Source organism: Anabrus simplex, chromosome 1, assembly GCF_040414725.1.
Source record: "Anabrus simplex isolate iqAnaSimp1 chromosome 1, ASM4041472v1, whole genome shotgun sequence".
In the NCBI taxonomy this organism is placed as follows: domain Eukaryota; kingdom Metazoa; phylum Arthropoda; class Insecta; order Orthoptera; family Tettigoniidae; genus Anabrus; species Anabrus simplex.
In genome coordinates this window covers 289,247,815-289,262,242 of record NC_090265.1, presented here as the reverse complement: position 1 = coordinate 289,262,242, position 14,428 = coordinate 289,247,815, and the positions used below count along the sequence as shown (strand labels likewise).

General features: G+C 38.8%; 2 protein-coding genes across 13 annotated transcripts in view; one reads left to right on the top strand and one right to left on the bottom strand.

The window, feature by feature from the left end:
- The window catches only part of LOC136864159 (dynein axonemal intermediate chain 7), a 658,911-nt gene that overhangs the window by 245,602 nt on the left and 398,881 nt on the right, over positions 1 to 14,428 (top strand). The window lies entirely within an intron of this gene.
- The window catches only part of LOC136856716 (toll-like receptor 13), a 222,203-nt gene that overhangs the window by 11,898 nt on the left and 195,877 nt on the right, over positions 1 to 14,428 (bottom strand). For all 12 annotated transcript variants that reach the window (XM_068231075.1, XM_067134777.2, XM_067134780.2 and 9 more), the window contains one exon: positions 6,579 to 7,860. In XM_068231075.1, coding sequence (XP_068087176.1) covers positions 6,579 to 7,860 — 1,282 coding nt within the window. The remainder of the gene's footprint in view (positions 1 to 6,578; positions 7,861 to 14,428) is intronic.

Here is a 14,428-nt window from a genome sequence, read left to right as displayed (position 1 = left end):
TTGTGTTGTGAGTCAGATGTGGCTATCGATGGTTGTCTTGAGCGAACCCCTAGAGAGGTACCTTCATGGCAATTTTTGCAGCCGGATGTATGACTAGATCTACTCCGTGAATCCAAGGTGAAAATGGATGCCTCTGTTCATCGGAGGTATTTGCAGGATTTCGCTCACCAGTATCCAGACACGCAACATGTCATCACAGGCGGTTCTAAGATCGAAGAAAATGTGGGATGCTCTTTTGTCTCTGATAACATTGGCATGGATATCTCACTTCGTAGTGTCTGTAGCAGGTATAGTATGGAGCTTCTCACCATCCTAGAAGCTTTGCAGTTTGCGCTGGGTGACGAAAGAGACCACTTCCTCATGGGTACTGACTCATTAAGTTCTCTGCGGTTGTTGGCACTAGTGCTGCCACCAGCATCACTTTCGGGTGGCTCCCAAGCCACGTTGGGATTGTGGGTAATGAACCTACAGATCAAGCTGCAAAACAAGCAGTACTTTTACCATCTAGACCTGTGAATGTATCAGCTAGGGATATTTGTTCTTAGCTACATCGAACCATCTTGGCATCCTAGGAATTAGAGAGGCTAGCTATGTGAACTCCCAACAAGCTGAGAGAAATGAATAAGACAACTGCCATGTGGTGGTCCTATTTCCAGCCTTCATGGAGAGAGACCATAGTTTTATGTAGGCTGAGGATAGGTCATGGAAGATCTATGCACTTTTACCTCCTAAAGAGGGAAGACCCCTCAGTGTGTTCTTGTGGTCCTAAATTCACCATGGCTATTATCCTCACAGTGTGTGTTGATCTCCCTGGCCTAAGATGGAACCTCAACCTTCAGGAGGCACTCAAACTCATACCAGCTGATGACGAGAATACTGCTGATCTCATTGTACCGGGCGGTACACCTCCACGCCGCTTATTTAAACTTTGCGCCAGTTGAAACTCCTCTACTGGAAGAAGTCTGAACTTTGTCTTATGTGTTAATTTTCAAGTTACCCTGAAGATGCCACTACTTGGAAATTTTGAAGTTTCTGAACTGTGTTGTTTTCGATGTATTTTTATTTTGCTTGTAGTAAGAAGTGTGAACATTCTCTTCTAGAGGACACTACTGAAGAACTACAACGGTGCACCCTAGTTCAAAGTGAAAGAACTGTTTTTTTGAGAAAATTTAATTCCTAAAGTTTGTTCTTTGCTAAATTTCTTTCAGTCATTGTTTAAGTTGGCAATATTAACCCTTTCTTTCCCCTTGTTTTGAATTTAGCCAATCCCGAATTTCTTTAATTAATTTTCCACCAATAACGTGTTTCTTCTTCATATTGTGTAGGGGTTTTCTTTATCCACCAATAAAATGATTGTGGGCGGGTGTTTTCCTTCCTGAAACGCCTCGAACTTTCTGCGAGAGTATATAAACTGCTGATTTTAGGGTCTCTGCGGCACTTCAGTACCATCTTTCAGTGTGTAAAGTACATAGCAGGGGGCGGGAAGCGCCTCTTTCTTCGGGGAGCAGTTCAACGCCAAGATAATGGCCTTTTAATAACTTCTTTTCTTGCTAGCTCAGCAGTTTAACTCTCGGGGCGGGTCCGAAGCGTTTCTACCATGTAACTTTCCCTAAAATGTAAAGACTCGTAGCATCTATTCTCTTTTAAAGCTACATTTTGGGATAGAGAGTGCTTAACCCTCTCGAGCTCCCACTCATATTGTTTTGAGGTGAACTTATTTCTCACAACCGATTCTTCCTTAATGTAATGTAAATTATTCTTTTCTAAAGTCACCTCCGTAGTATGGGATTAGCCCTTGCATTAGCGGCCTAGAGCCAGATTAGGTTTTAAACAAAATGTATTAGGAGTGCAGATCGCCTCCTCTCAAATTGTTATTTTAGAGGTCATGTACTTAACCTTTTTCTCACTTAATAGACCTCAGTAGGTTGGGTATGTTACCCCTGTGTATATGTCCTTAGAGGACAACTTGAAGGTGGAGTTTGGTGTGGCCTTTGATAGGCTTAAAGTTGAGAGCGAGTGGGTCTTTTTCGAAAATTGAGTGTTGTATGCCTCGAGGAAGGCTTTACTGTGTAATTTGGAGCAAGTGCTCCTGGGCTTGATTGGGGTCTTCTGCCCCTTTGTTGAATTCTGTATATCGTAAAGTTGGGCTAATTGCTCAGAATTGTGTGTCTGGCTCTCGGAGCCCAAATCCTGTAATTGTACATTCTCGATTAGGGGTTTTGCTACTCTGTACCTGCCATTATTGTTATTTCTTGTCTTTTTGCTAAGAAAATATAACCTTGTTAAATTTTAAATTCACTTTAATTTCGTAGCCTGAGACCTGTTCACCCCCCGCACCTTCTTTCACCTCTAACTACCACAAAATACGGTAACACTCGTTATTCGCTTTATGTGTGAGAGTGGATTTATTAGGAGCTTATAAATTTCAAGTGTTCTATTATTCAGGGAACTAATCCCCTTTTGATGCATTTGGATCTTTTTGGCTTAAAAAAATAATTATTTTTTATTTTTTATTAATTTTCTAATTCATCCATTGAATATATAGATTTATTTTGTTCTAATTTTTCTTTCCATTTAATTTGTTCAGAGAGGGTGATTACCAATATAGTTGTACTTTCTCTTAAAACAAAACTGATCACCACCACCATCACCAGTACCTACATCAATGAACTCAATAAATCTCTCCTGAATACCATCATGTGAAACCTAATGAAGCACAGAAGAAAGCGAGGATGTACGTATTTGTATACCAGTCCGTAGCCTCATCTTCTGTCACAGCTACAATAATGGTGTTATCTATTGGACAACTAATTATATACCCATTTGCTTTAACTTTTTCACTATGTTTGTCCTGATTAATTCTGAAGGCAAGGCTTAGAGATTCCTCTATTCTAGTGCTGCCAAGCTTCAGTAAAGCTATTTTGTAATTAACATAGCCTGCAGACTGTTCAGGTCATTTGTATAGTGCATAATAACTGTTATAACATCACAAACTTCTGTTGCTGTACAAACGTTTGTGTCTGTTGAGAATAAACTGCAAGGCCAGCAATACAAGGAACAAAACTTCTTACCGCTACAGACCTATGTATCATTTGTATACCAGGATTAAAATGAAGCACTGCCTATTCTTTCTGTTACCATAGCTGATACATTAGGTGAGGTTCTCCCACTGTCTTTGATTTGTTTCATAGCAATAAAAGTTCAGTGAGAGAAAGAATGTTTTAATTAAGTCTTCAGTAAAACAGCCACATTCATCCTCCATCACAACTGAATCTCCCTTTAATGAAAACTAAGCCATTGCAGGCTTTCGAGCGGGGCAAACGCGCAAGCCTTCTTATCAGCATGGTCAGCTGTGTGTTGTGTTCCCAAGTACATCGAATGTGCAAGTGTTCCCCGTCTGAATTCGGACTGCTCATGTTTGCCCTGGAGAAACGGCAAACAGAACACACAGATGGTGTGTCTTCATCGCTCGACAGATGCGAAGCATTTATCATTTAATGTGTTATTTATAAGGAAGAGTAATTAGGCTTTATGATTTTTGTATTATATGGTATTAAATAAACAGAATAATGCCATAATACAAGGGTTGTGGCAAAAGTCACTGCAACTATTTATTTTTCTTCTTGCAGATATGTGAGCAGATCACAAACTGCTATTTATCGCGTGGAACCTATGCAGGCATAGTGCCTATTCACAACAAGAGATGGATCTGTGACTACTGGTAGTAGCACACAAAACGCTGTGAAATCAGTTGTGTGGCAAGCTACATGCTAGATAGAAGTAACCTGTGTTGAGCAGTGTGCATACATCAAAACAGCTGTTCTCCAGGGAGAAATGCAAGGGAATGTTGCAGTGAATTGGTGGAAAGCCTTGGGAATAATGCCCTCCCATTCTGTACAGTAGCATGGTGGGTAGGGAAGTTTCAGCAAGTTTTAGCAACACTCGGGAAAACTTGTCAGTGTGCGGACCGACGTGGCATGTGCCAGTATCGAGCAACTCCTAGAGGAAGACAGACGATGGACGCTACTGGAGTTAGAGAGGGCAAGTGGCATTGAGAAACTCACCACCCACAGTATATTGTGGACAGAGCTGTAACTGCACAAACTCGCATCACAGTTGGTACCGCATACACTGATGGAAGTTCAACAGTGGATGCAATATGCTTCGACCACCTAGCATGCTGGCAACAGAACAGCAACCACTTCTTGTCATGAATAATTGCCATTGATAAATTTTTGTCCAGGGCATACAAACTTGGGACTCAAACGTCAGTCTGTGGAGTGGCGGCATACCGAATCACCAAGGCAGAAGAAGTTCCGTCAGAATCCTTCCCCTGCGAAATTGATGATGATTGTTGTATACGACGTCAGGGGTGTCACTGCGTGCCACCTCATTCCATATGGCAGAACAATGAGCACAGAGTACTACAGGGACTTCTTGATGCGATAGGTACGACGTGGCTTTCGGGAGAAATGTCCGGATCTTGTACACAGTGCAATCATACTGCACGACAACGCAAAACCACATAAAGCAGAGTGTGTAGAGTGGCAACTGTGATGCTGGGTATAGGAAGAATTGGAGCACCTGCCATGCTCCCCTGATCTTTTGCTCTGTGACATTCATCTCATATGAGAGGTAAAGGAACCATTATGTGGTAGGCGATTTGTGACACGAGAGGACATTGCCAATGCTAAGCGAAAAGAAATTACCTGATTCACACATGGTGATGTGGATGGTATTCAGTGCCTCCCACATCATTGGCAGTGTGTGGTTAACATTGAAGGGGACTACTTTGAGGGCCTTGAGACCCAGGTTTGCATGTCAACTGTATGTGTGCTGTGCTGTAATGTAGGTGTGTGCTTTAGTGATGGGATATTTGATTCATTTTACTGAATCAATTCATTTGATTCCGATCATGTTACTGAATCGATTCACGGCACATTACAGTCACCATTCCTATTACATCTGTGTAGTGTGAACTGATATGACAGAAGCAACAGCATTCAGTGCTCGCTTCTCCCATCTGGTCTTCATTCTATAAACTGCTTTCCTATGCGTCATCCAACTTTCAGATTCAGGTTTCTCATACAAACCACCTCTTCACATTTCCTCCTACAGTGACAGCTGCATAAAGTAAGTGTATAGAATTAGATGAAAACATATCTGTACACACAATCATCAATGATCTGCAATTGGTGTTGTTGCCCAGGTGGCAAAGTCCCTATCAACTGTTTGCCTTAAATCTTAAATGATTTCAAAGAACTTGGAAATTTCACTGTATTCGTGGTTTTCTGATTCAACATCTTTTTAGTTAAATTATTGCATCAGACAGCTCACTTATTTACTGTCCACATATACCAGTGGTCTCGGTGATTCGATTATTGAAATCTTGTGCAATAATGCGACATACGAACTGAGAGAATACTGAGCAGTTCTTCCTAATATAAAACAGATAATTTTCAGGGGTCATGAGCATTACTCATAGTCATAGGGTAGGCTAGAGAGCTGAGTTGAATTAACTGATGAATGTCAACTAAATTATAATACTTTCACTAAATTAATAAATAGAATAACCTAATAGCCTACCTACTTACTAGCTACTTTGGAATTATGTTTTGACTACCTTTCTAACACTGCAAATAAATCCAACTATTATTTAAACCTCCCTGTAAGAAGAGGACAGTGAATGTAAGTGGGTATTATTTTCAAACGAGTTGAGAGCAGGAGTCTGTTATAGCATAGGATTCTTTCAGTGTGCTATGGCTCTGTATGTCTTGCTGCAGCGGAAGTTCGACTCCCTGCCAATGTCCAGTGTGCCGATAATGAACCATGTGTGTGTTGTGTCTCACTGATCCATGAGTGAGCCACTCAGCACTGTCTGCTCTGGATCAGCTGAATCGTATGCCATGAGCTCGCCGTACCTGCGACTCGATTCACTTGAACACTTGAATGAATCGATACACTGCTTTGGATCATACACTCAGTAGCCAACACTAGTGTGCTTGGCTGTGGTATTTTACACAATGAAACCAGTATTTTCCATTACACTACCATAATAAATATGTGAGGCACAATGTTCACATGTTTTTCAAGTCCACACATGTAGTTCCCACCTCATCCTTTCGTCTGTATATATTACATTTTCCAAAACCAGGCTGGTATCTGCAAGAAAGAAAATGGTTGCAATGACTTTTGCCCCAACTCTCATATTATATAGTCATTTTCATTTATCTTTAATTTTGGATGGTATTAGCCTGGTTATCATGCTAAACATAGGCCCACCGTGCCTGTTTTATATGTGGTATCTGTTGTGGTTTGAGTGTTCGTAATTGACTAAAATTAGGAGAAGTATACCATGCCAGTATTTGCCTTGAGCTGAAATGAAGAAAACCCTGGAAAATCATTTAAAAGATGCCCATTGATAACACTGCAGTTCATCTCCCTCCTGACCTCATGGATCTTCATATGGTGAACACTTAAATGTATCATGTGACTACCTTGAAAAGGTTATAGAAAGATGCAGACTGTTATAAAGTTTGCAGTTATGCATTGTGAACTTTAATTTAGTTTGCACTCACCTTTACTTGATAGTTTGCTTCAAGATTTGGAAGCAAGTGATCCATTATCCATCGGCGATCAGGATCGCTATATGACACAAACACATCATAGAAGTACTTCTCTGTGTTGTTACTTTCAGCTTCATCTTCATTGCTCATTATTGAAAACCAACCACTATTATGCAGCATCCGGGTACAAATGCGGATATGCCACCATTTCCAATAACAAAATGCTGTAAGTGCCGTAAATATTACCATTCCACACACAGCAGAGATTACAATCGCTGTATTTGCAGAATCTTCCAAGTTATCTTCATTGTCATTTCCATTACTTTTGTATGAAGTACTTTTTGGCACACAGTTTTCTGCAGAGATATTTTGTAACTGAATCAGTGTAGAATTTTTTGCCTGACAGGTGTATAATTTAGGCCAATTTGTTAGATTTGATAAGGAAATGTCTTGCATTGTACAGTAGCACTGATAAGGATTTTCAGAAGCATCTATTATATTCATAATATTAAAGTCTTTCAACATGGCTGCGGTTATTTCATTCATCAAGTTTTTTGCAAGTAAGAGTTTCCGAACTGATGATTCTGAAAAAAGTTGCTCCTGCCAATTAACAATCTTATTTCCTGTGAGAATAAGTGTATTTAATTTTGACAGGTTTTTATTCACAAACATGTCAAGTTGCTCCACATTGTTGGCAGTTAAATCAAAGACTGTTATGTTATGAAGATCATCTAATCGTACATCTCTGAGACTCAGTCCACACCCTCGGGCATATAGCTCTTGCAATTCTGTAAGACCTACAAAAGCAGTAGGATGTATGCTGTTTGATAGTTTATTCCCACTTATATCAAGAACTTGAAGGTTCTTTAATTCTGAGAAGCATTGCTCTGTTATTCTCTCTAACTTTGTGGAATAAAGAGATAATTTCTGAAGAGAATGGAGTCCCTTGAATGTGTTCATAGTTGGTACAGATAGTGCTGAAAATGACAGGTCAAGATATTCCAGTACTTTCAGATCTGAGAATATTCCATCACTCATTTGTAGTTTTGTGTTTCTGTTATTTGTTAGTGAAAGGAAAGTTAGTTTCTTCACAGGTCTAAATAGATTATTATCAAGATTTAAAAATTCATTGCTACCAAGAAGTAGTTTTGTAAGATTAGGTAGTGGTTGTAGAATGTCAGGTGGCAGAAAATTCATACTGTTAGCTCGTAGATCTAATTCTTCTAATTTAGGCAAATGTGGAAATGTAGTTGGAAAATCTCTTTCTGTGGAAATATCAGCACCATCAGGTTTTCTGAAACACAAGAAGATTCTAATAAATTGTATGAAATAGAAAAGTTTTTTTTTTTTGCTAGGGGCTTTACGTCGCACCGACACAGATAGGTCTTATGGCGACGATGGGATAGGAAAGGCCTAGGAGTTGGAAGGAAGCGGCCGTGGCCTTAATCAAGGTACAGCCCCAACATTTGCCTGGCGTGAAAATGGGAAACCACGGAAAACCATCTTCAGGGCTGCCGATAGTAGGATTCGAACCTACTATCTCCCGGATGCAAGCTCACAGCCGCGCGCCTCTACGCGCACGGCCAACTCGCCCGGTAATAGAAAAGTTTAAAGGTAACACTTTCCCTACTATGCTCAAACACTGCTCAGGTCAGCTAACACCTCCATGCATACAAAACCCGAGCATTGTTCATTTTCACATTTAACTGTTTGTATTATGTGGCAAGGTTTTAGTTTAAATGAATACCACCCATTCATCATGTGATGTAGGGTTTCAAGTACTTACAAAAAAATACACTAAGTCGCAACACCTATTAGAAATTACTCTGTCACCCGTAACCACATGTGATAACACTACCCTGCAATGATTTCCCGACTTTGATGAAAGCGTGTAGGTGTTTTATATGGAAAGTGATGAGCTGATTTTGAAAACACCAACTGTTTTGCCATAATTTGTACATATTTTATGTAATTAGATATTTTGCATGTATCAGTGTTTGAGATTTAACGTAAATTGAAGGAAATTTGAATACGTTTCATCATGTTTTGAAAACTTTTACCAGGCATCAACACATGTGAACAACTTGAACATTAGTGTGTAGAATTCAGTGAAAAGACAAAACAGAAATGCTTTATCATAATGTATACTGTTTACAAGATATCAATAAAGAAAGATATCCTAAAATTCTTATATTATGCAAATTTATGGAAATATGAAAATAATTTTATTACATACAAAAAAGAAAATGTCAGTCATAACAATTGGTGGAATACATACTTTTATGACTTTCTATCTGGAAAAAGATACTATGGGTGTAAGACACCCCTAGCACTCCCAGGTGGAAATAAAATACAACCTCAGTGTTAAATTGGATTGGATTTATTGAATGCTTTGGGAACTTTATAGTGTATTACATAATAACACATAGTAAAAGCGAAACTACAGAGAATATTTTCGTGAAACGTAACACCCATTTGACCCTCATTTTGTTGTCTTTGGCCGGCCATGTGTGAAAAATTCTCAAAGGGCTGGGTGATTTGACAATATAAGATCAACATGGTGAAGGGAAGTAATAAATTTGCCAGCACTGATAGCTCTGAAGAGAAGAGTGCCAAAATATGTTAGCTTATAAAAAAATCTGAGGAAAGAAAAGTTAAACACACCCCTTAGGTAAATGTATATTAGCGTAGTACCACCATATTCTTCAGTTGGCTGTCTTTTCTCGTTGTTGTCGGAATGTAATATTTACTTGTTTTTAAGTGTTCCTTAGTGTTGTGTATAGTGATATGTTAATATAATATGGCTTTAGTCTCTGTAGCATTAAGAAGGCAGTGTGTGAACAACCCAAACAATTTCTGTTATGTATGTGGTTCATACTTGTTACAGAGACAAAAACATAATATTACACCTTTAATGCTCACATTATTTTATGTTTAGTTTGCGTACATGAACAGTGGCTAAATATTTAGACACTTCAGTAAAGTTGAATATGCTTGACAGAAGCCATTGATATTGAGCCTTATTGAATTTGCTGGTGTCTGCAGACGTTCAGTGGCTTAATATTTGGCCATTTTCTGTTCTGTTTGTTATTTCCTGCATTGTGCTGCCATTTGGGATGAAAGTGGCTAAATATTTAGACACTTGAGTTCTTGCATACCTACCATTATCACATGTTGTGTATATTCTCAGTTTGTTGCTATATATTGAGTGTTTCTGGAGTGATTACTATATTATATCGCAATATTCATAACTTCATGTAAGTATAATGTTTTTTAACTATTGTCAATAATCCATGTGAAGCTAATAGCTAACAGTGCACATATTTAGCACCAGCCTATTGTCATTAGAAATTGACAGTGGCTAAATATTTAGCCACCAGATTCTGAAGTTCGTTTGAAAGGGTTTTATGAAAAAACAATATCAAATCCAATTAACAATTACCCCTGCTACAAATAATGTTCTTCTATAAAAAAATAAAATTTGATCACTCAGGGAAAATTCAGGTGGCTAAATGTTTAGCCACTGACCTATAAAGGGTTAAGAAAGTGTACCTTGCATATTTCGAAGTTAAACTGCCTGTCAAGGTATTCCAGTACATTCAAATGTGAGAATATGCCATACAAAAAGTAGGCACTGCATACCATATGTAAAACATGTTTTAAAGGACTAAGACAGTGGTTTAGTGGAAAACAGAAATCCATGCCATTTGGAATTCCCATGATTTGGCGTGAACCAAAAATCATTATAACAATTGCTACTTCTGTCTGTGCAGTGTATCAGGGTACAACAAAGTTAATAAATTAAAAATAAAATATTAGAATCAGCTATTAGACCTGTGCCACACAATTTAGATATTCCTGTTCCAGTGCCACCAAAGCAACTAGAGGATGTGGAACAATCAATTTCATCTGAGTTTACAGAACATTTTGAGGTGGATGAGGATTTCTCCCCACTCACTTCAGAAGACAAATCACTCAGGCAGAGCTGAACAATTTCATGCGGGACTTAGGTCTTACCAAGGAAAAGAGTGAGATTGCGGGAACGAGATGGAAAGAAAATGCTGGCACCAGAAGTGGTCTTTAGTTGATACAAGAGCTGGGAGGAAGAATTCTGTAAGTTTTTCAAAATGGATAAACATGTAGTTATTGCTGTGACATATCAGGTTTAATTCTTCAGTTTGGTGGTGAAAATTATGATAGTAATGACTGGTGTTTATTTATTGATTCATCGAAGAGAAGCCTGAAAGCAATGTTGCCACATAATAGAAGTGAATTTCCTTCAATTCCCTTTGGGTATTCTGTTTATCAAAGAAACTTATAAAAATTATCAGTTGATAATCATTTGAACTTGGGCAAACTTAAGTTACGTAAGATCACCTTTTAAACCTTTTACTGGAGGAAAAAATATTTTGCAGGCTAGTGTAATTGGTCACTGTCAAGCAGAGCTTCATGAGTAAAATGGCTGCCAACAAACTGTCCAGCGATGAGATTGTGGAAATTTTGATCAATTCTGGATCAGAAGTGAAAGATAGCGATTCAGAAGCAGAAAATTATGATTTAAAATGGAATGCAGCTATGTACAGACTTCATTATGTACTGAATATGTTCCGAGCTGTCAGTGGAGAGATCGCATGGGAGGACATCAGTAGACGAATAAGTTTGAGTGGTGTCTTTAAAAGTAGGAAAGATCACAATATGAAGATAAAGTTGGAATTCAAGAGGACAAATTGGAGCAAATATTCGTTTATAGGAAGGGGAGTTAGGGATTGGAATAACTTACCAAGGGAGATGTTCAATAATTTTCCAGTTTCTTTGTGATCATTTAAGAAAAGGCTAGGAAAACAAAAGATTGGGAATCTGCCACCTGGGCGACTGCCCTAAATGCAGATCAGGGATTGATTGATTGATTGATTGATTGATTGATTGATTGATTGATTCATTCATTCATTCATTCATTCATTCATTCATTCATTCATTCATTCATTCATTCATTCATTCATTCATTCTAAAATATCCACTATATCTTGCTGGAATCTTGCAAGCTGAGCCTTGCTGGAATAAGCTTTCCTGAAATTGGATTGCCTTCTATCAAACCAAGTAATAATTTTGCAAATGTGTCAAATATAATCAGAAAGAACACACTCCCAGAGCTTACAAATCAACACATGTCAAGCTGACTGGCCTATGATAACTCCCTGGTTGATCCTGCCAGCAGTCATATGCTTGTCTCAAATATTAAGCCATGCATGTCTCAGTGCAAGCCAAATTAAGGTGAAACCCCGAATGGCTCATTAAATCAGTTATGGTTGCTTAGATCATACCACTTTACTTGGATAACTGTGGTAGTTGTAAAGCTTATACATGCAAACAGAGCCCTGACCAGAAGTGGAAACCTCCGAAAACCGTAAAAAAGAAGTGTGGGATGTAAAGCAAGTAACATTATTATTAAGAAGTGGAAGGTACGCTTTTATTAGATCAAAATCAATCGGTCAGCTTGTCGGGTCTGTTTGCCTAGATGACTCTGAATAACTCTGGGCTGATCGCATGTTCCTCGTACCGGCGACGCATCTTTAAAATGTCTGCCTTATCAACTGTTGATGGTAGGTTCTGTGCCTACCATGGTTGCAACGGGTAACGGAAAATCAGGGTTTGATTCCAGACAGGTAGCCTGAGAAATAGCTACCACATCCAAGGAAGGCAGCAGGTGTGCAAATTACCCACTCCCGGCACGGGGAGATAGTGACGAAAAATAATGATTCGGGACTCATCCCGTAATTGGAATGAGTATACTTTAAATCCTGTAATGAGTATCCATTGGATGGCAAGTCTGGTGCCAGCAGCCACAGTAATTCCAGCTCGAGTAGTGTATATTAAAATTGAAAGCTCAAAGTTGGATTTGTGTCCCATGCTGTCGGTTCATCGCTCGTCGTTGTCTGACTGGCATGGTTCGTGGAACAATTATTTATCACCCTTTTCCTTGTACACTAGAGCTATTATTGCAATTCTGCATTCATTTGGTATTGCTCCTTCATGCAAACAGTACTCATGTGAGTATTCCAGACATGGCACTATAACCCAACCCATTGAATTTAGTATATCTCCAGAAATCTTGCCAATCCCAGCTGCTTTTCTAGCTCTATACTTTAGTATCTTTTTATAAAGGTCTTTGCTATCATAGGTAAATTTCAGTAATTCACCAATATTAGTTGCCTCCTCTTCCTGAACATTATTCTTATAGCCAACTTCCTATACATACTTCTGACTGAACACTTTCTGCCTTCTGTAAGTTCTCTCATGCACACACCCCTTGTTCATTAATGATCCACATAATGTCCTTCCTGGAACCTGTTTCTGCCTTGAACTATCTATACATATCCTTCAGTGTTCCATAAAATTTCATATGCTTGCCAATTATGTTTCCGTTCATGTTATTTTTAGCTGATGTTTTTGTTAAATTCTATTTCCTAGTAATTTCTTTCAGTCTCTCTTTACTCCTGCAATCATTTGTAACTCTATTTCTTTCTAACTTACACCCCCTTTTTTAGGGGAGTTAGGCCTGAATTTTTAAACTTTTACAGTTTTGATCTGATTTTTACCAAACTTTGTTGTTTCATTTAGGTACAAATAAATACATATTTTACCGGAGTAGAGATATTTAGCTGTATTGGTTCAAATGTTATTTCAAATTTTTGCTTAAAAAGTAGTCCCATGAAAAGTCCCTTGTGTAACAGTTATCATTTGATCAGGCTGAAATTTTGTTGACATTTACGTAATATATGTAGAAATAGTAAATGGTTTTAGTATCAGATGAATACCATTCTGTCCAGAAATGAAAATTAATTTTCTAAATTAAAAGGAAAGGACTATGTGCAAGTAGGGCAGCATTCTGCTTCATGAATTTACCGAGCTCAGAACACTTTAAGCAAGCCTCGGACCTATGGGAGTAATGGAGTCCCACTCCCATTTGACAGGCGAGGGACTCCTTGGAAACAACTTGGCGAACAAAATGGAATTCGATGGGGAGCTATCAATATTAATGGGGCTTATGGAAGAAAGAAGGTAGAACTTGCTGAGTCAGCAAAGAGGATGCATCTGGATGTGCTAGGAGTAAGTGATATTCGGGTAAGGGGAGATAAGGAGGAAGAGATAGGAGATTATAAAGTGTACTTGACGGGTGTTAGAAAGGGAAGGGCAGAGTCTGGGGTAGGGCTCTTTATCAGGAATACCATTGCACGCAACATAGTTTCTGTTAGGCATGTAAGTGAGCGAATGATGTGGGTAGATTTGTCAGTGGGAGGAATTAGGACAAGAATTGTGTCCGTGTATTCACCATGTGAGGGTGCAGATGAGGATGAAGTTGACAAGTTTTATGAAGCATTGAGTGACATCGTGGTCAGGGTCAACAGCAAGGATAGAATAGTGCTAATGGGCGATTTCAATGCGAGAGCTGGGAATAGAACTGAAGGATACGAAAGGGTGATTGGTAAATGTGGGGAAGATATGGAAGCTAATGGGAATGGGAAGCATTTGCTGGACTTCTGTGCTAGTATGGGTTTAGCTTCTTACGAATACATTCTTCAAGCATAAGGCTATTCACCGCTACACATGGGAGGCTAGGGGTACCAGATCCATAATAGACTATATCTTAACAGACTTTGAATTCAGGAAATCTTTTAGGAATGTACAAGTTTTTCGGGGATTTTTCGATGATACAGACCATTATCTGATCTGTAGTGAACTAAGTATCTCTAGGCCCAGGGTAGAGAAAGTGAAATCTGTCTGCAAACGAATAAGGGTAGAAAATCTCCAGGACGAGGAAATTAGACAGAAGTACATGGATATGATTAGTGAGAAGTTTCGAA